This window comes from Perna viridis, chromosome 10, assembly GCF_037379345.1.
Source record: "Perna viridis isolate PV_CMFRI_1.1 ecotype Kerala chromosome 10, ASM3737934v1, whole genome shotgun sequence".
NCBI classification, from domain to species: domain Eukaryota; kingdom Metazoa; phylum Mollusca; class Bivalvia; order Mytilida; family Mytilidae; genus Perna; species Perna viridis.
Genome location: NC_142454.1, coordinates 18,142,862 through 18,169,656, shown reverse-complemented (window position 1 = coordinate 18,169,656; position 26,795 = coordinate 18,142,862). Strand labels below are relative to the sequence as shown.

The 26,795-nt window shown below is 31.9% G+C and overlaps 1 protein-coding gene across 10 annotated transcripts in view; it reads right to left on the bottom strand.

The window, feature by feature from the left end:
• Positions 1–26,795, bottom strand: part of LOC148604806 (uncharacterized) — a 98,401-nt gene that overhangs the window by 55,122 nt on the left and 16,484 nt on the right. For 9 of the 10 annotated variants that reach the window (XM_088550542.1, XM_088550534.1, XM_088550536.1 and 6 more), the window contains exons 3-5: positions 4,523–4,642; positions 1,185–1,345; positions 417–519 (exon numbers count right to left, since the gene is read on the bottom strand). In XM_088550542.1, the coding sequence (XP_088406668.1) occupies positions 417–519; positions 1,185–1,345; positions 4,523–4,642 (384 nt within the window). Of the gene's footprint in view, positions 1–416; positions 520–1,184; positions 1,346–4,522; positions 4,643–9,245; positions 9,477–26,795 lie in introns of those variants that run through there. The other variant, XM_088550539.1, reaches the window with a different exon arrangement.

Below are 26,795 nucleotides of genomic sequence, written 5' to 3'. Positions count from 1 at the left end.
ATCCAACTCATACTCCACTTCGGGGGGTGTGGATGGGGTCACTTCGTATTTATAAGGTGATAGGACGTGCCACTAGAATAGGTACCATTTCAGCTTGCAAATATGTGAATAGGTAAGGACAAGTGAACATTATTATATGATAAGTCAAGAAAGTTTACATTACAAATTATATGGATAATCAAAAACATCTTTGTCCTACCATCTGTTGTAATTACTTTCGTATTAATAAATGCATGATGATATTGTTATTATATGTCCTAGTGTATCATAATCAAGGGAAAACTACTTTTATACGTGGGATTTAAGGTCCCTTTTTTTCTGACAATATGTATGAAGAGGTTAGAGAATCCCAGCGGCACCCCCTATCAAAGAAGTATAGAAGTGCCCCCACCCCCTCCCCCGAGTACTCCACTTACCTCACACAATCAATGACATACTCCCTCGGAGACTTTTTTACGTCTTCTCCATTAATGCGAATGATCTGATCCCCGGGTAACAATTTGTCGATGCTAGGACCTCCTATTTCAAAAGTAAAAAAATAAATAAAAACTATTAATTTGGGGATATTGCAGAAAAAAAAGACAATTTTCTGAGGAAAGCTTAAACCCATGGGTATTATAATGCAGAATTTAGAAATGTTTATTGATTTTATGTTTTTTAAATTCATTTTTTTCATTAATGTTTTCAGTAGGAAATTAAAATCTGGTTTGAAATCTGATTACCAATACTATATTGTAGTATTATTAATAAAGTCTAATATTGCAGTTTTCCAAGCAAATTAAAATTCTTCATAAAAAACCATTCCACAATCACATTGTAAAAAAAATCAAGTCAGAATCAAAGATGAACTTCCATATAACATAATGCTATTTCCCAAGTATCATAAATATAAATGATTGGTTATTGTTTTAAGTCCTATAGCAGATATTTCATGTATGACTGACCAATCAAACAGACTCTGCTTTGTACTAGTCCAACAAGCTGAGCTGGATTTTTATTGTGTAAGCTTACAGAAGTAACAGTGCACAGGTAGGCATGCAATCCCACTTGGACACATTATTCCCACTCTGGGTCAACTGGTTGCCATTCTATCCCCTTAAATAGGGCATGCTTGGCAGAGAAGCATTGACTCTTTAATGTGATTTGGCCGTAAATGAAGCCACATTACTAATTACAAGTCTTACCATCAGTGACAAATCTGACCACAACTGGTTTCTCACTTCCTGCTACAAAACCAAACCCCTTCAATGGATCTCGTAGTAACTCGACTTCTCTGGGCTTCGGTGGTTCAACATAATCTGGGTCATCTCTAGGATCGTCTCGTGTTGTGTACTTGTCAAGATGACTGGAAGGAAATAATATCTTTTTGTTAGGCCAAATAAGTACCAGCAAGTAAAAAAGAATTGGACATGTTGGTAGGGAAGTTATTTTATTTTTCAAAAAACATTTTACAATTAGTTAATTGGGAAACGATGTAGACTTTAACAGTTAGCCAAAATTGAAATAAAATGTTTCAGGTAGGCACAAAATATATAGGGTAGGTAAGGCAGCAGGAAACAGACATATTTTTTTTTAATAATGAATAGCAATATAAATAAAAACTATCTAACTAGACCTGAAATTACATACACCTTAATTTAATTAGGTGTCCTTTTAATTTACCATGAAAATATTGTTATTCGCAAAGCCGGTTTTAATGGATTGACAAAATTGTTTCAATTACCCTCAACCCAACCCAACCCAACCCCCCCCACCCCCAACCCAAGAGTCTGCAAAACTGACAACAAAATGGGATTTTCCCTATATTGACTGGTACTCAAAAATGACTATCACTTAGAAAGACAAATCAATATTTCTAAAAATCAAACTTGACCTTCATTTCATCACAGAAAACAACATATCCAAATTTGAAAGAATATTTAACAAGTAATTGCTTGTAAAAAGTTTGGCAGCCACCCACCAGCCATACATCCCCAAACTAATAACTGAATTTTTTTTCCTTCAGAAAATCTGATTAAAAACCATTAAAATTAAGTACCCAATCATTTTTCTACTAAAACTTATCCTCATTAATCTACCCTCTGGAACAAGTGAGGATATCCTCATGTAGGATGTTTTTTTATTGTAAAACTGAGTATGCCATTTGTCAATCTTCTGTCTTTTTAGAGTAACACATTTATTTTCCTGAATTGTTCCAATAAATTGTGGAAGCAATTGTTTTGAACTAAACATATTGTGAAGTATTTCAGTAAAAAAACATAAAACAATTAGTTTTCTAAATATGGCATATTCTTTACAATTTGTTGTGTAAACCAAGGCCATATATTCTCATTAGCTATCGTGAAAAAAATAAATAAGGATGATACATCAAATGGTAACGAGAAATATACTTCAGGGAGTCAGTTTCAGTTAGGTAAAATGGGCTATCAATTATGCTAACACTGATGCAAAAATTCAATTACCCAGTAATGTCCATGGTCATGTTTTACTCAGGGGATAGTGAGTTGTGAATGAAAAGATATGGCCCTTAGGGACCATGTGGGAGGGCTACTTCTGTAATGGAATATTGGTTATTTAGTTTTGACCGTGGTTATATATCATTTAATCAAGAACATCACACATTAATGGGATATACAATCACATATTGCAATGCCAGGGTTAAAAGAAAGCATGGAAGGGAAGGTGTTCATTTAATTAAATGAAGTTTGGTTGATTGTTATTGTCTATAGCATTTCCATCCCAGCATTAAACATAGACTAACAAAATTCAAGCTCTATATAAGGGGTGGCATTCAGATGAAGGAAACATTTTATGGAAAGGTAATGCTTTCAAAAGTAGGAGGTAGATGACAATTTCCCTTGGCAACATATGATTTTTTTCCAGCTGCTAAAACAAGTTTATGTAGAAAGAACAACCAACTTTTGGATTTATGGTTGCCTTCTCTTAGGAATTATTTATGCTCTTGAGAGATAAAGCATTTATATATACATGTAATATATTAATTTTGTCTACAGCACATTCCCAACCATGAGGAGGACTCAGGCTACCAGTATTCAAATGTTCAACAGAGTATACAAATCATACTAATATACTAATATGATTTTAAGCTTTGCCTAAGAGGGACAGAACTACACAGGCAAAATTATTTCACATGAATTTCACATGATTTTCACCTGAATTGAGCAAATAAACTAAGTGACAGAGTTCATGTGAAATTCGGGTGAATGGAGCCTTCACCTGAAATTCATACAAAATTCGTGATTAGTAAATTTCACATGAAAATCATTTAATTTCATGTGAATTTCACATGAATTTCATGTAAAGCTCGATTAACATGAATTTCATGTGAAAAATATTTGCTTGTATATTTGTACTCAATTAACTTTTGACTTAGTTGATAATACACCAATAAGATTCATGTCTAGACCTACAGGAATAGACTTCCTATAATCAGGGTCTCTACATAACACTCCCTGCATTAACACTTACTGTGCATCAGAGTTAATAGTTAAAAAATCACTTCCTTACTGAGTACATCATTTCCAAATACTGTGAAAGTATTATTGTTTGTGGGGTACCAATATTGATGGGTTTTGTGGGTTTAGTAAACCATGTAATTTGGTTCCCAACAAAAAGGAAATTTTCCATTCCTTTGAATGATAGTTATCAAATCCATGAATTCAAGAATTTATAAACTGATCATTTTCCCCTAAACCACAAAAATTGGTACCAACAAATAAAAGTACTTTCACGGTATGTCACTTCTGAAAGAACACTTTTGAGCATGATTCATATTTAGGTAGTACAATACAGTAAGGTCATTTCTGAAAATTTGGTCTCATTTTGTTGAAATAAAGCTGTTTTGAGGTACTGCGCACAGAAATTTCTAGTGTTTTGTCATAAATAAGTGCATATTTTTTAAATCCTTGGTGTGAGGAGGTTCAATTCATTTATAAGTAATTTAGTAATTCTTGTTATAAAATCCAGTAGCCATGGTAACATACTAAAAAAAATATTACTGAGTTTTAGTACAAATCAGGGTGCCTTTCATAAACTAACAGCCAAATACTTTGTTTTATAAAATATCAGGTACTTATACACTACCACAGGATGAAAGCATGCATGGAGTAGGTGGAAAAAGGGTATAAATAATAATACTCTTTTTGATTCATTCTCTCATAATTTTAGTTCGTGTGAAATAAGGTATTTTGGAAATCAGCCATCTGATCCTAAGGAGAGAACCTAATATGGCAGGGGACTGAAACGTTCAGAATACCATTCTTCATTTAAATTACACCTGTTTATTATTACATATATTACATCTGCCTATGTATAAATGCTTAACTACATTTAAACAATATATCCACCAAATGTCAACTTTTAATTTTAAGTTTTATAAAATTTGACGAGGGGTAACTCGGTGTGCGAAACAGTTAACGACCTTCAGAGCATTTACATATATATACATTTGATGTTGCTGATTCTTCATCCCAATAAAAGCAGGGGGGGGGAGGTTACTTACTTAATGAAGTATGGCTTATTATTTTTGTCCACAGCACATTCCCATCCATGAGGAAGACTCAGACTTCCTGGATCCCAGCTCTCTGTTGGAGGTACCCAAGAGGAGGCCTTGTCTTTGTGACTGAAATATAGAAGATAATAAATAAACTACCAATTACAACTAATGTTGCGATATGATCACAAAATAGATACATGCTGTTCACACATGCTTATGATTTCAAATCTTGATACACAAATTCATCAAAATATGTTGAGCAGTTCAGCAGGAGTTAAGTTACCTGAATAGGTGAACAGACAGACAGACAGATAGATAGATGGACATACCTTCATATGGATGGACATACAGTCATTTGGAAAGACATGCAGTCATTTGGAAAGATATACTTTCAATTCTAAACTATTTATATACCTGTGTTCAATAAAATATGGTTTGACCAGAAAATATTATTATCATATACTTAAAATTGTACTAGAATGATAATACAACCATTTTCATTCAAAAATATAGTTCTGTAGCCTTGCCAAACAAAAATCAGCTTTCAATCTTGAAATAGCAACAGGGATAAATTAATAGTGACAAAGTTATCTTTCATTCCATTATAAAATCAATCAAAAACAGGCAATTACGCCTGGCTTGATTAATAGTAGGACATGATGCAACACAATGTTTATCATCAATAAACATAAAATTATCTTCAAAATATCTGTATCTAAATTTTGTACAATGAAATATTATAACTTTTTTTTGTTTTGTTTTAAATACCAAAATCCATTTGTGAGCCAAATAATATCATCTCTTGAAAAGTTTGGGCCTGAAAGATACAAATTTAAGAACCAACATCCAGAAAAATTGATAGATCATTGAAACCTAATTATACAATAAAAAATGGAAATGTACTCTTAAGCTATTTCCGAAGCAATGTATCTTCTCTTAATCTGAGAGTCCTTGAAATGATCAATCTTATACTGTGTTTCAAATGTACTTCTAAGTATTACCATAAACCTACTTAGGAAGACCTCCATTTTGTAATGCTATAGTAATCCATTGTCAATAGTACAGAAAATATGGCTCCTTTAGCAATGTTCCAGGACAACACAGCAGAATATATTTACACTATCAAATATGGCTTTTATGCAATATTCCATAACTTTACAGCGTGTTGAAATATGCAATACATACAATTGAATTTCTAAAATAAAGGACTCTGTGCATAGTATTAGTTTCTACTGGTGACAGCAGTTCATTTTTATTTTTGCAGAGGATGCATTCTAAATGATTTATTACATCAAAAGAAATGAAGTCTTCAAATATACTAGAAATGAACAACTGTTCACAGCAGAAATGAAATATATAACATGTTGGTGACAGTATGGTTGGTAAAAGGTGCATTTATTATGGTAGCTTTACCCACTTTGACAATTCATTTCAAAATGCAAATTGACTTAGATTTCTAACATACAGTGACATCAGTCTAAACCAAACCTCATTTGACCATTTAAAACAGGTAATCAGTTTAAAAATGGAAATCAAAGACTGAAGTCTTGAAAGTTGCTGATCGTCAAATGCTCTCAGTCATTGATTATGGCCTACTTTCAAAATCTGATATGGCACGAATGCGATATGTTCTAAAATCGGGTGACTTCTGCTAAAATCTTGGTTCCTTTGATATGATTGCATACTTTTTGTAACTGTTCACAGCAGAAATGAAATATATAACATGTTGGTGATAGTATGGTTGGTAAAAGGTGCATTTATTATGGTAGCTTTACCCACTTTGACAATTCATTTCAAATGCAAATTGACTTAGATTTCTAACATACAGTGACATCACTCTAAACCAAACCTCATTTGACCATTTAAAACAGGTAATCAGTTTAAAAATGGAAATCAAAGACTGAAGTCTTGAAAGTTGCTGATCGTCAAATGCTCTCAGTCATTGATTATGGCTTACTTTCAAAATCTGATATGGCAGGAATGTGATATGTTCTATATATATTACATAAATTCAATGCTAACCAATCATTTCATCTTTTAATGTACACTTCCCGTTCTAATACAAGCAAAAAACATGCAGATATTTTTTAAAAGAGGTATGTTGTAGTGATCTTAAGGTCACTTTTGATATTGACCAGATTAAACAACTGGCAATGAATATTTATAGATATCTGGGCTGTGCTTATGTTTATGACCTAAATAGTCTTGTAACGAGCCTCTGTACCTGAATCTGAGACTGGGTAATGTTCAATTTTACCCGATCATTTCATGTGACTTTCTCGTTCTCGTACAAGCAAGAACACGTTTGATATTAAAGAGGTACATTGTTATCTCGTATGAAGCTAAAACTATGGCGGTAAACATGGCACAGACCTGCAGCATTACGTGGACTATAAATATTTAATCAAGCAAATCATATGCGAATATGAAGTACTGAAATTGTGAGTGCAAGAAGTTGTTAACAATATTAGCAACTTAAAAAATGTAATAAAAATAACAAAAAGGAATCTCAGAATATGTCAGGATTAGACAGGTTTCCTATTTATTCTGGGTTCATATAACACAGGTTCCAGTGTAATAATATATATAGTTTTAAAAGAGTAATCAAGGGAACCAAAGTTATAGCGGTAATCAAAAGAATGTAATCCAGGGACAAAGACCAGACATGGAAAACAGACATACACAACAAAGAACATAAAGTAACTAAAATCATACATACAAAGTAACAAAAGTAAATGAGCAACTCAGACTCCACTAAAAAAAATAAAGTAATCTGTACAAAAGATACAGCTGTGTTGCACAAAACTGTTTCAGATATTAGAGTTTTACAATCCAAATATTAGCACCAGAAAGCTATACAACCTAAGATTATGGTCAATACCAGTAGGTAAAGTTTGCAATATCATACAAGGTTGAATGTGATTGGTCTAGACAGTCATGTGACTAGGGTCCTAAAATTTCATGCTGTTTCAATTACTTAGATGCATCAGACTAAAAGCCATACTCGAGTAAGTTTACAGCATCAATATCAGAAGACATACTAAAGTTAAGTTTAGCTTCGTATCTCCAAAGCCATACAAAAGTAATTTTATCTTTAAGTTTCCTTCCTGAACTAGTGAGAATCCCCTGCTCATAATTGGTCTTGATAAAGTAACAAAATTAGAAATGCAGTCATACAAAATTCAGTATAGAAAACACTCAGACAGTGTTAAATGATGTTGTAGCTTGATCCAAATTAAATTTTCAATTTCAATTAGAATGCATTGTGATTTGTTCTTGTACACACATTTTGCAAAAAGGGGGTTGTCTGTGATTTTATAATATGTATCAGGATGTCTATATTGAATGCAATTAGTTTTATTAAAAAGAGTGCAGTTGATTCCATCAAAATGGAATATTACCAAGTTCAAATTGAGTATTTATTTCACAGGTTTGAACTGAATCTAAATTGCACCAACATAATCAGTTAGCATTAGGAATTTTAGATTAAGAAGTATGGCTAATTAATCAAAATCACATGTTCAGTGAGAATTTTTTGTCAATTTATTGTAGATAAGTCATTCAAATCAGTTTAATTTGTTAATATAAAACAGGCTATTACCCATAATACTTCACTCAGAAAATATCAATTGGCATGCATCCACAAGCACCTGCATTTAAAAGCATGATCAAGTGAATTTGTTTTGTAATCAGTATGGTAAATGCCTTCAAATTTAATCATTTCAATCTGAAGTCATTAAATAGATGCTACTAATGTGACTTATAAACGAAATGACGAGAATAGTAATCTCACAGAAATGCCATTGCCAGGAGCTTTTTAAGCAGATTTAGTTGCATTGGAAACCCATTATAGATGGAAATTAGATATCATAAGAATTTTCTTCAATTTAAAATCACTTTCTTGACAAATAGGGCCTCAACCCTCCTCTCACATGAGTAACAAATAATAGGTATACATTAAAACACTCAGCTTCATTATTTCGACTCCGTTCTCCATCCACCAAACTTCTTAGTACATGTACAACACACTTATATCAGTGGTACCTGTGATTACCTGAAGGCAGGGGGGGTTCAGGGGAGGGGAATTACTATGACCCCCCACCACCATTGAAAGCAAAAAAAGCATTAAAAACTGTTAAAAAAGCTTTAAATTGGTGAAGCACAATTAAAGTCATGAAAATTTCTTCAAAAGGGAACCCCTCCATCCCCTTAAAAAAGTTCTGGCTCAATGAACCTGGACTTAATAGTAGGACTTGACAAAGGATTAAATCTTCCACACTTAAAATGAGCATGGGCAGTAATTTGGCACACAAAACCTGAGGTTCCAGACTTATAAAGAGAGGAGATGTCATGGGCATATCAAGATTGAAGTACTTTTATTCATTTTATTTATTGAAAAATTCTTTAATTTTTAAAGCAAGCATGTAATATGAACATGAGAACTAATGAAAAGCCAAAGGGGTATATCTAGATAAAAGTCATCCTTCTTTAGGAATATGATAGGATTTGTATTTTTTTCTTCTTTCTTTCTGCAGTTGAGTATCTAAAACTATAATACTTCAGGTTGCCTTAAAAAAAAAACTTCACTTGATCCCAATAAATGATAAATCACTTCGTCAGCTTAATTTGTATTTTAAACTAAATTAAAAATTGACTGCATGCAAAACAAATACACACCAAACTTAAAATATAAACAAACCCCCTTAAAAAAATTAATACTTTTACAGACCTATCAGCTTCTTTAGGGTGAGCTTTCCTTCGGTCTCTTCCAATACAGCTCAAACTGTGAGACTGCCGAGAATTAGTATTCCCCATGATATATAAGTATTATCCACTGTTCAATCATGTGGACTTCTCTATACTTTACTATAGCTCAAGCAATCAAAAGTTTTATATTTTGCATGGTATTGTCACATGTGGCACAAGATGTCTGCAGCCACTAATGTACTAAAACAAACTACTTCTCCTAATACAAAGAATTGATCAACACAATTGTAGCCTTTAAGATAATCCACTTTAGATTTTAGGAAATCTCAAGAATATTATTTCCTGCATAGGAACAATTAATGGCTATTTATCCAATTGTCGAAGAGCTCAATAGCAGAAATCAAGTCATTTACAAAGCACTTGGACAATAACAAAGAATTAACATTGCATTTAGCTATGAGTATAGCATTCGATTTATTCAAAAGTGGTGTAAAAATTAGAAGACTCTGCTTAATTTCACGTAGAACAACAATTAAAAAGTACTTATTGACATAATACTTTTGAAAAGACAACACTGACTTCTCCAAGGAGCACTGAATTCTGATTCTTCTCAAATCAGTTCATTAGTATTGCTACATCCTTAGAAGCAACCAAGATAGCTAATTCCTATTATAATCAATTACTTAAATATCATTTGGTCAAGTAAGTAGGAGCTTACAACAGAGAATTCTATCACATAGGTTGTACGTAGGCATAGATCAAATAATTGTAACTGAAGAATCAAAGTTGAAAGGTCATTAGATCATCAAAATCAATCTAAAGACCAATAAAGTTAATATAATTCTATAATTTTTTCAGAGCAAACATATACTGTGGCAAGAACACTTGGGTTCAGTTTCAAAGATACTCAACATGCAACACAAATAATTAACTTGAAGAAATACCGGTAATCAATCCATTTAAAAAAAAAGAATTTTTACAGGAAAGAACAGATCCGTTCAGAATAGCAAAAAGGTACATAGTTAAATAAAATCCAAAGAACTAATGAAACGACTAATCCTTCTTTCAAATAGGATAAAGAGTAAGGTACTCAATAATCTACTCTTGTGGGAGGAAGTGCACATTCTAAATCCAACGTTGGCTCCAATCCCATAGCGTAGAAGAGCTACTAATACTCAACACTCTTTAACTAATTACACTTCATAACTATGCTTCGTTCACTTAAGACAGGCAAAAAATATTGATTAAGAGGTCAGATCTATGAAATACTTAAAATATCCCCATAAGAGGTCAACAAAGCATCAAATCCTAGTGCTAGTTATATATATAGTTCATCCAAATCAAGAGAAAAAAACACCCTCACTGATGTGAAACACTGATGTCTTACAATCAGATTATGATAGAGAAGCCAGAATATCTTATAAGTCAGAGAGGGAGTGTTGTAATCATAGATACCAGGAGACAGATGGATAAAGATCTTCATATTACAATCTTCATCAGTATCTGATTTTTATAGCAATTTGTCTTTTTATAGCTTTTTTTTTAATCATACAGAATAACTTACTAAGATTTATTCACTACGAAGAACAAGATCCTCAAGTTACAAATTACTGATTTTTTTAATGTTGGGTTTCTTAAATATCTGAAACAATGTTCAGCTTTACAAACAGGGGGGAAACAGGATTCTCTGGTTAGGGGCCGTAAATAGAATTACTAAGAAAGGTGAGACAAATAATTCTAGGAGGTAGAATTTGTGAAAAAAAAACATTTTTCCCAATATTAGGTGGGTAGTGGTGCCCACCAGGTTTGCTCCTCCCTGAATCCACACCAAACTAAAGTAAGTCCCTTTTAAAAAACAAGACTCTTATTAACAAACTGGGAACTACTATGTATGGATTTTGTGGTTTTATCTTCATAATTTGTTATAAGTAATTATAATATGAATTTTCTAGGTAAAGTGTAACAGAGAACTGACAATTTCTACAGGCTAATGACAAAGAACTTCACTGAAAATTTAGTCATGTGGCATAAACTTTTCAGAACAATTTTGACCTAATTTTTTTTTTGTAAGCCATACAGGTTTTAAGAATTTAAAGAAAATCTAAGTAATTTAAAAAATATCTTAGCACAAAAAAATTTAAGTATTTCAACAGCATCAAGTTGCGGTAACTTTTTACTCCACTTTAAAGTTATACTTAATACCATAATAATAGGTCAAGAAAGGAGAAATGAATATTGATGGAAGACTGTAAGTTATCTTTTTTGTGAAATACAAGACCTTTCACCTTTTGGAGGGCAATTTAGAAATTTCAGGTCATGTAAGGTGAATATGGGTATATCCTTTTATAAAGTCAACTTAATCCAAACATAATGAACAAGGAAGCTGTGAACAATGGCTCATTCAGTGATACCCCCTGCTTTCAATCATGATATAAGGAAAATAAACAAAGGCCTCAGTCAACAAGAAGTTGTTGTCAAATTTTTCCAAAAATTATAACCTGCTATAATGAGTAGTTGCTGAGAAAAGTATGACCAAAAAAATTGTTACAGACCGATACACAGACAAAGGTAAAACAGTATAACCCCTTCTTCTGAGAAGGGGTATAAAAAGCTGGCATTCAGCATGTTCAGTTTCAAGGTATTCAAGACTTGTACATAATATTTCCAGATATTCACTTCCTCCCTCTAAAAATAAGTACCAGTAAAACCTTATGGGGGTTTCAGTTATTTATAGATAAACAATCAGACACTCCTCTTAGTATTTTATTTGGAGAAGGTGACATCAAAAATATATAGGAAGCAGATGTAGCAAATGATTTTTCATATATACAACACTGAAAACCAATTTGCATTAAATTAACCAATCTAAGCTTCACTATATAGAGTATTCTGTTTGTGTTAATCTATTTACAATGTAGAAATAGTTGTTAAGTAAAAAGACATTTTTATCAATTAATATCAAAGATCAGAATTGATATAGCACTCACCAGAGCCTTCAGATTTGCAAAGCATGTTAGCATCTGAAATTATCTTACACTACCACAGGAAAATAGTCCCAATGGCATATCCCATTAAGTTTCAAATGCAGATAGTTAGGTCTACTTTAACAGTATTTCTAACATATCATATTTAATTCTATGCTATTTACGCCATAAACAAACCCAATAAACAACTTTTACTGCAAACTAAATATGATGAATATATAAACGATCCAATTAAAAATAGTTGACCTCTAACCTCACCAGTACCTGTTTATTTCTATGCATTTACTCGAATAATCCAATTGTTCATTATATTAATGACAATATATTAAAATTTCCTACAAATGCAATATTCTTAGACGCATAATAAACCATTTGATGTTTAGCTAGAAATGAAAACCCTTTGAGATTATAAATAGTCATCATTCATAGAAATGAAAAAGAGCAATGCTGAGTGCCAATTGGAAGATCTGTCTTCAGATATTTCATGCAGAGACTGGTGGATCCATATATTTACAAAAAGGTAGGAAGTTGTTCCAATCAAGGAACTTATATAAAGAAAGAGGTTCCAGGCAGGGACTACATTCTCTGTTCCAGGCTAATATTCACCTTAAAAGTGCATAGCGAGTGTTTCCTGCACCAGATATAACTGTTGAAATTTTATTCCTAGACTTTGGCATTTATATCAGTGTTCATGTCTCTTGAACTAGGTGCCCAGAAATTAAGCATTTTTACATGGCACACAGGACATACAGATGTCTATGTGATAACAGGTAGGACTTGAGATATATAGCTTATCAGCATAAAATTGCAGCTAGTTGAGAGAGACATGTATCTAAGGGCATGCTTTATTTCAATTATTGTAGCTAAAGTTTGAATGATTTGACAGACAGTTTCGACCTGGAGATCATTAAATTGAATTTCGACTTGAAAATTTAGAAATTGGGAAAGGCCAAATAGTAGTTTGTAGTTCAATTATGCAGTATGTTGGATTTTTTGTGTTAATTCAAATAGGTGTTTTATGTCAACAAACATCGAACCTGAATTTTTTGCAAACTGGTGCACTGCATGCTACAATGCATCACAAATTTTGTTGTGTGTTTATTAAATGTTCTTGGTAGTCTAAATGGTGAATTTAAAAATAAATGAAAGAGGTCATTCCATTTGTCTATCTAAATAGATGATAACATTTAGAATCATGAAATACAGATAAAATTCGAATTTCAGTCTGATTGGATTATTTGTATTTTTTACACTCCCCAAATTTTGTTGATGAATTGGAGTTATCTTTAAATATTAATCATTTACAATGATAAGCTTGTGTTTAGATACGTTTAAATTTTATCACCATACTTTCCTTTTACTTTCTCTGCTTTTATACCATATTTTTGTAATTTGACACTTATTTGAGGTGTAAAAATTCAAATGATCAATATAAATTGATTCAGTGCATGAGTACTTTGATTTAATTAGATGATATTGTAATTAGATTTAACTTTTAACTAAGAGATGGACAATGGATGATCCCACTGCCACCTCTTTATATCCCTGAAAGAGTAACAGATAAAAAAATCAACTTTAATCCTGGTTCTCCCTATTTCTTGTTTCCCAAAAACTACCTCTTCTTTACTCCTGATGCATTCAAATGGAGGTCTGGAACCTATTCCCATAAATGAAAAAGGTCAAACAACAAAACTTTCAAGCACTAACTTAACAGATGACAGACATAAGACATTTACAAATTTGAAATGTAGACAAAATCCCTCACATAATCATTAGTCATAGCTGGGTTAATAAGTGTTTACAATGTTAAGGATGGTGCAACTAGAAATTATCATTAGTCTTAGATACTTGTGTTAAGACATCATCAGGTGCTTTCCTGGAGCAATTTGTTTCAAAATGTAATGTTGGCTGCAATGAAATACCACTTATCAGATCACAAAATGACCAAGTTATTGACGGTCAGACTTGATCTGTCATGGATATATATGGGATGGACAAAATTATTTATTGAACAACAATTAATTGATTTTGAGGCCATCTTCTGATAACATACACAGGCGAAATAATTTCAGATAATTTTCACACAAATTTCACCTGACTTTCACCTGAATTGCGCAAACCATCTTTGTGACAGAGTTCATGTGAAATTCGGGCAAATTGAATCTTAACGTAAAAAACAATTGTTTGTGAGTATGTTCATTTGTCCAAATCTATGAAAATGAACAATATTTTTTTCCTGGTCTTTCCATTTCCAGGCCAAAAACTAGATATAACTTAAGAAAATGAGTATACTTGAATGCAAATACTGTAAATCAATCCATTTGGATCCCTGGTAAGCACACTCACAATTCCCCATTCATTACATGGGAAAAATCCAAACACATGTTTCCATATGTTTTAAAACATGTTTACATATGCTAAGGACTGATATAGAAATATGTATTTTTGTGTCTATAAAATCACATGGAAGAAATTGTTTTCTTTAATTATATGAAAACCATACATTTTACATTCACTAAGTCCTATGGAAGACACATAATTAATTAATTACTTTTAATGATCTCTTTTCTTATGAAATAATTTGTCAGTCCTAAATATATGTTTTTCATGGGGTCCTAAAAAAAAGAAAAATAGATGAGAAACATATATTTTTCAGGTGTTTTCAAAACATATGAAAAACACATGCAATAATTTTTCCTGCGTACATTTGCACTCTTTCAAAAAAACTTTATTCAATATACCCAGATAAAAGGGGTCCCCTTAAACCAATTCATCAAAATCAATTCCATCCAAGATTTCATTGCCACTAACCATTTATCTATCTAAATAAAACACAAATCACTCTATAAGGATTTGAGCAAAATTATTGTAATAAATGTATCAAAGCAGCTCCAGAGTTTTGTGAAGGTTAATAATGTTCATAAAAAGAAAACAATGGTGAACATACAACAAACCAATATCGGTAGGAGAAATAGAGTTATCTCCCTTTATGAAACATTTACCCATCAAAGGGGCATAAATCAGTATTACATATTAAAAACTAACTATGGGCTTGACCATTATCATTTATTTTGATATATATCTACTAGTTTCATGGTATTTAAATACTCACAAATAATAATTAAGTAATATTAATGAATGAAAAAAACATAATTACATCTGATTATATCTATCCAATGTTCAGATCTTGATTCATTATATAGATACACAAAATTTATGAGCCTTGAGCAATATAAACAATTTTTTACAAGTGATTATTGTCAACAGTATCAGTTCATCTCAATCATAACGATAAATTATCATCTAAATAATTGATATTGACACCCATGTAGTGAGAGTTCAGGATTTTTAATTGATCAAAAATAGTGGAACTAAATACAATTACATAGCAATTAAATTTTGATGAATTAATATAAAGTCATTGTGTCATTTTTGTAATTGACAATGGGCACAATGCCATTCCTAACAAAACATCCATTACTTCAATAGAGCAAACTTTTCATTAAAGGACCATGTATCGTATTGAACTTTTCATAGACCACCCAAAACCAATGTACAAATCAACCATGTCATATAATGAACTTGTTTCAAATTTACATTTAACTCGTTATTTATCATTCTAAGCTTTAATTACTGAGAATTTCATAAGTAAGTATCTGTTAAAAATTTTCAATTAAACTTAGCGAAAAAGTTTCACCAAGAACAGGCCAGTTTGACAAAACGGACAGACCATACTTAATTCAACAAATCTAACTTCAACACATACAATGCAATCATTTCATACTCTTTTATATAAACTTATTGGAAATCAGGCAAAACCAGACTTTAATTCAATGAAACCTTTAAACAACTGTAAATATTTTCTCTTAGCCTTATATACGCAAGAAATTGTTTAATTAAACTCCATTCTTTAGAAAGGAGATTATTTTAATCACCACTAACATATAACAAGTATCTTAATGATAAAACCTGAACCAGGAGAAATAAATGGTTTATACCTAGCTGTTCCTACATTTAAAATTTATTCTTTTCAATGATTTATAGAATTAAGCTTTCACATTCATCAAAACCAATGCCAACTTTGTCTGGACAAGAAAAAAGTCTTAACCAGACCCCATTTAAACTTCTATCCTTTGTATCTGCTATGTTTCTAAAGTACATACAACAAGATTATAAGTTCTATCTTAATAGTGAACCTGGATAAGTCATAACATAAAATATAAGAAAAGCAACTACATGTACCTTACTGTAGTATACATGTACATCAGCAATATATATCTTTTCTATCTTCTGGTCTAAAGGAAGGGGCTAAGTATGGAGTCCCTAAACAAATTTCAAAGAAACTAAAAAAAAAATTTCTAATAAGAAAAGACTGCCAATGAAATTTAGAATGGACCACATGAAAAGTGGATTCCTGTCTTCTACTCCTATACCACATTATCAAAAACAATTTCAGAGCCATAGGCAAATTTTCTTTCAAAACAAAAGCACACAACTAAAACTAGGTCGTTAGCATAATTGGCAAGATAACATCTTTATATAGAAAATCTTCTTTTTCATCTGGAATGACTTTGAATGAGCTGTAAGGAGGGTTTCTTACAAGAAGCACTAACTGCTAACCCTTCCACGGCACCTGAGTTCACCAAAATGTTTGAGTTGTTTTATGCCGTTTCTGTTTCTGTGTGTACTTCCTTTATATTACATAACTTATCCTCCATCTGTAGATCTTTAAATGTTATTCACATTGCTTAGAACACAGGTATCCCCCTTTTTTAAACCTTTGATATTTTACTTCCTTCTTAAAGTCATCTACCGATTTCTGAATAATTGGTATGAAAGCCATACTTAATGCAAATCGTTAATTCAATGGGCTTTTGGGTAAAAACCTGTTCTAAGTAAAGTAAATAATCTTTAAATTATATATTTTATACATAATAGATCGCATTCAAAGATATTAGTTCATTACTTACTCAAGAATGACTTTTGAATGACTTTTTCTGGACCATTTACGACATTAAATTTTCGCATAGATGCTATCAACTATCTACAGACAGGTACATATATATTTTTCAATAGCCACAATCAAAACTTTAAATGGAATTTCAAATATTGACTTTACATAGGAGACCACTGTTTGAAATCTCTTTCAATTAAAATGGTCCCCATTGTATACATGCTCCAACCTAGTAAAATATCATATTATGTTTGAATAATTTGGTTTAATTTTATTCTACAAGTTTCTCAATGAAATATTTGAAGTAAATATTATCATTCCAAAAGGGACTGGTACATCTTCAGAAAATGGTATTTGATAATGGTCATGTATTTAATTTACCACAGAATAAACTACCATGAAATTCATTTTGGACTCTCTCTACTCAGAGCTATGCCTGTAATTATTGTAAGTCTATGAAACCTGTATAAACTAAACATTTCTGGGACTTAGGCTGGATAAGGCAGGTTATCTAAGTTTACATGTATATACATATATTGCACAGGAAGAAAAATTTTGATCAGAGAGTGAGCTCATTGAGTGACTTGGACTCCAAAAGTTGAATTATCTCCCCTTGCAATCAAATTAACTGGAAATACAGTACCCAGGAAAATTACAATGCATACAGCCTAGAAATAAATCCAACTTTAAGAACTGGAAAAAAATAAGTTATGTTTACAAATATGGTTACTAATGATACAGTTGGTGAAAATTAGGAACCCGTAACAGGAAATGCATGTACACATGTACACATATACAGTATGTGAAGTGTGACAAACATAACTACAAAACAAATCGGTCCTTAGGAAAGTAAGGTATTCATGGCAAGGTTAAGATCACAAGAGTTTGATGACTAAATCATTATACTAATTTCACATATGACCAATTTACTACAAGTTTCTAATCTGAATAAAAGCAAGATTATAAAAGCTTATATAAATCCAATTGTTTAAACAAGTAGTCCCAAGAATGTTTAATTGTCATGTTAAAACACAAGTAAATTTCACGACGGTTGGTCTTTTTGTATTTATTTTGGCATATACTTAGTTAATCGTTCTATTGTAGCTGTCACGGAAGGGGGATATTCTAGTTTATCTGAAGATTTCTAAATAGGTTAAGATAAACAAAGATTTATTTATTCTGACATCAAAAGAACCCCTGTATCCTGTGCTTACGATTCTGTTACAACTATTTTAATTCCCAGGACATTTACTATACAGTTTTGTATCCTAAGGGAATTCATCATGTTGGCTTAAGTCAGGCCTGAAAGAATGTATTTAGGTCATAAATTAAAGCTCTGTTTCAACCCGGTATAAAAAGAATAAAAACAGGCTTCTGTCACAGGGTATCAAATTAGCAGTGGTTGGTGGTCCTTGACTTCCAATTTCTAAACCAGGATACATGTATTTGAATTCTCCTGGACTTCTAATCTCTTCCACTGACAATTTATTGAGGACCTTTGATTTGAAATTTGAAAAAAAAGTCTGGGACCTAGTACCCTAATTTGAACCAATGAATGACAACACTGATATGTGCAGGCATATTAGGCAAACATTTGGATGCCCAAGCTATGTAATACATAAACATTCTTGAATTCCTATCTGCCATTGAATACACAAGCTATGTAATACATAAACATTCTTGAATTCCCGTCTGCCATTGAACACACAAGCTATGTAATACATAAACATTCTTGAATTCCCGTCTGCCACTGAACACACAAGCTATGTAATACACAAACATTCTTGAATTCCTGTCTGCCATTGAACAGAGTGTAATTTACCCACTTATTTTCATTGCCATGGTTACCAACTTTTCGGTTCCATGATTATGCCATTTGTTATACAGCCTTTCCTGTTAGACTATTCCTTTTGACCATTGCTTAGAGTTTATAAGTTCAGTAATTTTATCATTACCCTAAATTTGTCATTGTTTTAGGTGTAACAAAACATGGAAATGGCCCTTTGCAATTTGAGACGACCTGTGTAAGATGATGTCACAAATGCTCATCTGAATTAGTTATCTTAACCAACGTCTTAAAAATAGCAGGGTTATAGACATTCAAACAAAAGCAAGTTTTATTCAATCAATGTCCTAAATTATAAGGACAATCCCAATGGTTGAAAAATACAGAGTAGATGACTACTGTAAATATACTAGTTTTCAGGGTGTTCTAATTTTTTGTATTTTTTTAGGTGGACAGAAAACCATGAATAATAATACCTGTAAAATCGATTTAAACACTGTATAATGATTATCATTTTTTCAAAACCATGAAAATTAATACCCGTGGATATGTTCACTTGAAAGAATCCACTAAAATTAATATGTTTACAGTATTTTCATTGAGCAAATGTGACAAACATGAAGTTGCATGCATTGTCTTGTTACACATACCCCAACTTGTACAGGAAGTTTATACAGGAGAGCAACCAAATTTTCTTAAAACACATGCACCATTTATGAGAAGCCCCACACTAAATTTGAAATCAATCCATCCACTTGGAACCAAGACAATTGTGATGAAATTTCAGAAGGAAGGACGTACGGACAAGGTGATTCCAATATACCATCCACTTGTTGAATGGGAGTATAAAATCCTTGGAATGCTGCAATTGGGTTGTCTTTAAAAAGAATTTTCAGATTACAGATTGATTTTTTCTGCTTCTAACTCTATGAATATTAACTTACCACAAAAAGCAGAAAATTTCAATCTGTAATCTGAAAATTCTTTGTTTTTTGAAAACCAAAATACAATCTTATGCCAATAACATTGAAGCACATTCAAAACTCCAAGATTGTTACAGTCTCTTCCAATTTCTCAAAACCCAAGGTCTGTCATTGTAATTGTTCTTATAAACTTAAACATATAAGTAGTTTTGAAAAGCACATGTATGTGAATATATGAGTAGGGATCATTTGTTACAAATTATTTTTTTAAATAGGCAATTAAATATGTAGTTTTTGAAATACATGTACAAGTATGTGAAAGAAGACATTAGCAGGGATCATTTGTTACAACAGTTGTAAGTTTTGTTTTTTTTTTTGTTTTTTTTATGGAAAGTAATTAACTGAAAGTTCAATGCCTTTAACATAAAAATAAGTCAAATTGGATTCTAATAAGCCTTAATTTTGTCATTAAGTATTGTAAGTGTTAAATGATTATTCACATTCCCTATTATAATATTTTTATGTGCAAAATTTTCTTAAACATATCACTTTATCACAATTTACCAATACATAAATTATCATTCCTCTGTGCCATTGGGTGGTAACCCTTTAATTGGTTAATTCCAGTTTTATCAAGGCTTAAAGGGTGTTTTTGGTTTTAAGCTCCTTTCACAAGGTCAGTGTGACATAAACCTATATTATACTGTCAATAAACCTATGTACCATGTATATCCATTTACCAATGGTAAGAAATACCACCATTGCAAATGAATTAGAAGCCCTTCCTTTAAACTATAAAACCCATATAATATCTGAAAACAATTTAGGCTTTGAACCATTAATTGGTTCTAACATGACTGCATGAAGATTAAAGATTGGGTTATCTTTCACAAGTTTGAGAAATTCAAGTCTTGTTCACGAGTGGAGTGTAGCTGAATGAGTGAAAAGACCAAGAATTTCTCTAACGTGTTAAGAGGGTGCCATCATATCACCATATAGTGAAGTCAAATTTTCTCTTGCCTTTGTTTCAAGACACTGGTTAAGAGAACAAGTTCAGATGAGCGCGCGTGACATCATCTTACACAGGTCGTCTCAACTTGCAAAGGGCCATTTCTATGTTTTGTTGTTCCCTGATTACCAGACCCATGCACTGTAAAACAGTATATGGTAACTGCATTATCTAACCAGACAGCTTTGATGATGCAATTCCTCTGTAACCGTGGATTGAGTTTAGATACAAGGTCTGAACATATTGCCAATCAGGTCATTTTACACAAGTTGTTGGGCTTTTATATTTTGTCAGAAGTGGACATTTGCTATGCATAGCAATCCATTTTTACTTTAAATACATTGTTTTTCTTGCAACTATTTATTCAAAAGACTGAACATGACAAGTAAGTACACATCTATCAAATGCACCCACCTTTCACATGTGATCAATTCACCCTATGGTGAAATGGGCATGCAGAAAGCATACAATATTTGTTACCATAGAAACAGAATCAATAACAAGCTAGTATAACTAAGATGACATCCAGTCCACATTGAAGACAAAACTGTCAATTTCAGGATGAACAAGCACCTGCTCCAAGACAAACAGACATGGTCATTATATATGTCATATCATATGATATTAAAAGAGAGGCAAACACACATAATCAGACTGATGAACTTCTAATATTTCCCAGTAATGCTACTGGCCAGTGTTATGTCTTCTACAAAATGTGTACCTGTTTGATGTTCTACAAATATGAAATACTTACCATTAACCTCTAGACAATTTAATGCCTAACTCAATGTAATGTCTCAAGAGCTAGCTAGAGAAACCCTCAATAAGTGACCTTTGAGCTTTGTTGAATAAAAAATTAAGGCAAATGTGATTTGGTCATAACCTGTAAGCTATACTTATATACATGACATATATTATCCACATGGCCCTACTCCTGGTGAGATTTAAGGTTGTATAAACTCTGTCAGTCCTACAAAACTTATAGAATCTCAAATACAGCCTATTTTAGTAGGCGTCTTTGTAAGAATCATGCAAAATCTGAAAAATGTGATACACCCTAACAATTGCTACATATTTTTATTTTTGTAATTAGGTTGTTTTACGGATCTATACTATGAAATGTGTAATTATTCATTCAAATCTGCCTGCTCTTAGGAGATAATCCACATTGAAAATCCAGTAGATTCTATTGTATTTGAGTGCCATTTACAGAGTTATCTCCCTTAATTTTGAATCTACAGTGCATTCTATATAATTTTTATCTCCTAAGAGCGAGGGTTATTTGAAAAACCACATTTTAATTTCTGTTTACTATGACATTTTAAACAAATATAAAAAATATGTAGGTTTTTTACCCATGAATCACATTTTGCATGATCCTTAGCTGGTGTCCTACTTAAATAAGGATGCAATCTATCAAGCAGTTTCTGAGAAGAGGCAGGCACAAAGGGTTTCAGACAAATGAATACCATTATAATGTCCCTTGTTCACTTAGGGACTAGGGATCATTGCAGAAAATTATAAGTGAACATAGAACAAAATAAAAGACTAGACAGTGTTTATTCATACTGTTGTACTTCCAATATGCAACCAAAGAGATTTCCTAAAAAAAAACATCTAACTTTGAAGACCAAGTAAGTAAATAATGACCTGACATTACTCATAGAATGTAAATGAAGTTACGTAATGCATATATTGGAACACAAACAAGTGAAAGTATATGTATTTAGTGATTGATCTGAATCACCTTCCACTTCATGGTTACCTAGATATTACTTATGATTTTATTGTGGGAATGCTCATGTCCTTAGATGTCTCCAAGTCAGTTGAATTATGATGTGTACTACATGTCAAATTACTGTTCAAGTACTGGTAAAAATGTTTGGTATACTCAAACCCAACCTTTTAAATGACAGTCATAAAACAAAATACTCTAAAAACTTTATTGGTAGGTTTTTTCTTATCTGTGAGGTAAAACATATGAAATTTCATTAATATTTGATTTTCAATCTATCAACTATTTGTGAAATATCATAAGCACAAGACAAATCTTTAAAGGCCATGAAAATATTAATGGAAAATTGTTCATTCCATTAGTAATAATTCACTTCGATATGTTATACATGTAGCTTTGTAGGTCATACCCAAACACTTTAATGACTGTTCTGTTCAAAGTAAAAATTTTCAAAAAAGGCAAGAATTTTTAAAATAAATGTAGAGACATTTTTTTTTCTTTTTTTTGGTGCAGTTAGTATTGAGTTCACTTTAACAGCATGTGATGCCCATGATGCTTAACCATTGCAACATAACCAATGGAGCTTACACTTGGATTTCACTTAACAAATGTGATGGCAACCTTGAAATTCAAGGCTCCATTGTTTAAATACCGGTCCATACAAAATTCAGACACTGCCTACGGTAAGGTGATTCGTGGTGTAGTAAACCCCACGGAACAAATGATGATTCTTTGGTCTACATATGCTATATTTTTATGTGATAATGGTCTTTTCTGTATTTATATCTGTACTTTTGTGAAAACTACAGTTTAACCTCCCACTAAAATCAACCAAAATCAAACCAAATCAAGAATGATAACTCTTGTAAAGTGCTAATTTCGTGTAAAATCTATACAAATTTTATCTCAAAAGTGCAACATCCACATGAAAAACTAAGACTGGTTATGAGGTCCATAGCTGTTTCTGAATAAGAAATAAAAGTGAAGTTGGTGGGTTTTTGACATGCATGAATCACCTCATGTCTGATTTTTATAAAGACTGCTACTTAAAATTTCATTCAAGACTTTTTCCATTCTACAAAACAGGTCAAAAGTCTTATTCATGATATCAAAAGTAGGTCATTAATAGCCTAAACCCGTAAATGTCAGAGATGACAGAGTTACCCTATTACTAATACATGAGACTAATAATTAAACCATTGTCGTAACCTGAGATGACCGATGTTCATTGTTAATGTTTTGACCCTTTTTTTTTTATCCTAATTGATGTATGAAGACACTACAGTGGATAGTTTATGGGGAAAAATGACATAGGAAAAGTATGAATTGGCTAGAAATAACACAATTAATTTTGCTACTCTAAATTTGCAAGGAAAAAAAATGAAGGAAAAAAATTGAGCAATAACACAAAAAAAAAAAAAATTGTTATGTTAATTAGTTTCAGCAAGATCATAGCCTGACACAGTTTCAGCAAGATCATAGCCTGACACCATGAAACTTGAAATCTAATTGAGTTTGTGGATTTCAAGCACAATGAGAAATGTCTTGAAATAAAGACACTGATTTGAGCTACCAGGAAACTAAAAAGGTATTCTAAAAATTAAGTATTTTTTTAATTTTGTGGTGTATATGTCAGAATGATTTTTTGTTTCAACATTCATTTCTTTAGCCATAATCTGATAAGTGGTATAAATATTTTGCATATCTCAAAAAGTTTTGAAGAACTAAATGTGTAATGAACTATTTTATTGAAGGATGCATCATTTAATGTGCAAGGGGTGTGAGAAATACAGAGTAACAGCAGAAAAAATTACAGAGAGCTCCATAGGGTAGTTAAGATATGATGTTCAAACATTTAAAACTGGAAGACAACAACAGCCATCATAAACCAGCTTGAGGTGTTTAAGACTAGATGTCTCCACAGAATTGTGAGTATCTTTTGGCCACAAACCATATCAGATGCTAAACTATACAAGAGGGCAGACACCACACCTCTATCCCAAATCATCACAAGAAAGAAATGAAAATGAATCAGACATGTCTGCAGGATGCACCTAGATGCCATCCCAAGGATTGCAATAAGACTGATACCACCAAGGAAGAGAAATTGAGGCAGACCAAGAGAAACATGGCGAAGATCCACAGAAAAGGACCTAAGAGAGAAAGGCTAGCAATGGGGACAAGTCCAACATTGGTCCCAGGAGAGGAAACTTTGGAAGACTCTGGTGACAGCCTTATTTGCGTTCCAACATGAAGGTTACATAGGTGGATATTCTGTTTCTTGACAAAGTATACAGATGATACTGTAATATTGTCATTGGAAATTGACAATATTCAGTAGCCCTAAGATAGAAATTATCGGCATTTAGAGCACAAGAAAACCAAAAAATTTGCAGACTTTATCATTTTGTATGCCAAACTCCATTTTTAAAGCATTATTATAAAAATACTTTTTTTCAAGTAAAAAACCAGTATATCCCTCATTTTAAAATCATGGTTGTAAGTAAGGCTCATACAACCACCTTCAATATGTGCTTAACACATTTAAATTTCCAAATGATGATCCCAACACCTCAAGCATATATTTATCCCTTGATCTAACAAGGATTGTATATAGTTAGTTAAGATGTTACCTACAAAACTCACACATTTCAATGTAATATTGTCACCCAACAGGGGAATGTTAAAATCACCAATAAAATTATCTAGTAATAACAAATGATATATGTCCCCAACAGGAAAAAAATTTGTCGATTATGTGTGAACATTGCTTTATCAAAATTAATATCTATGATGCACATCAAGGAAGCTCATTATGAGATAAGATCAGACATACTTGAGGATTAAATCTTATCCAGAATTTTCAATCATATATACAGAGAACTAGAGTTGATTTTTTATCACTTTTATTAAGTGAGACATTTTAACAAAATGGAAATTTCCAAATTTTGAAAGGAAAGTGAAAAGTAGCAAAATTTTCTGTTTGAATTTGTCAAATCAAAAAATTTGGTTTGGTTAAACTAAGAGGAAATAGAACTGATTGCATAGAAGCCAAATAATGAAACTTGCATGCTGATTAAAAAATCAACTTATCAACAGATTACAAAAAAATTGTGTGAAACAACAGACAGACAGACATACAAAAATTGTAATATACCCATCAGCATTTAATTATTGAAATTAACATAATACAGACTTATACCCAAAACTAATTCAGTCATAAAATTTAGACAGCAAAAATGGTAATTCATGTACTTATTTTTCAAAGAAATGACCTCAAAGAAGAATTTTGTGTTGTTAATTTCATTTCAAATAATCTTGTGACTTCTGAAGCCTTTGAGGGTTGTTGTCGTTTTATGTATTTATCAACAGCATTTTAACCCAGACATACTTTTGACAATTTGTCAATATAACAGATAAGTATTATCACGAATCTTTTGCTCTCTTGCCAATTTGGTCAATTATAGTAGGGTGTCCTTATTTATAGGCAAACATTACACAACCATATGAATTGTACATTGCATATCCATTACAATTTCTTCTTATTGTACAATGGATAATGCTTTGCATATTCATTCAAGGACGAACTTTCACTTATACTCCTATCATTTACTGCTTATAATCAGTTAAAATTTTAAAAGTAAAGCTCAACTCCTCTGTTCTTCAATTTTTTTAAAACCATTTTGCCCATTTTTACATTTTATTAAAGTCCAACCTTTTTAGTTCATTTTTTAATCTAGCTTTAACATCTACATATCATATAGGTCTCCATAACCCATTTCAAAATTAGGTTACCGGGTATATTTTTTTTGGTCATCTTTGATACATTGTATAAAGTCTTCTTATTGTAAACTGCAGCATAATCAAGTTAAGATTTTATTTCCTATGAAGCCAAAACAAATAATAGTCTTGCTTCTTATTACCAGCAGGAAAAAAATAGGGTAGGTAGTTAGGGAAATTATTTTACTTTACAAAAACTTTTTACATTGAGTTAATGGGGAAGTAATCTAGACTTTAAAAGTGCTTGAGCCAAATGGCAATAAAATATTTCGGGTAGGCACAAAAAACTAAGGTAAGTAGGGTAGCCAGAAACTGACATTTTTTTTGGGGCCCAAAAATGGTAAAAACAAAGCCAACTATTGGAGTTTCCGATGAATTACAATTATCAAGCTATGTATTGT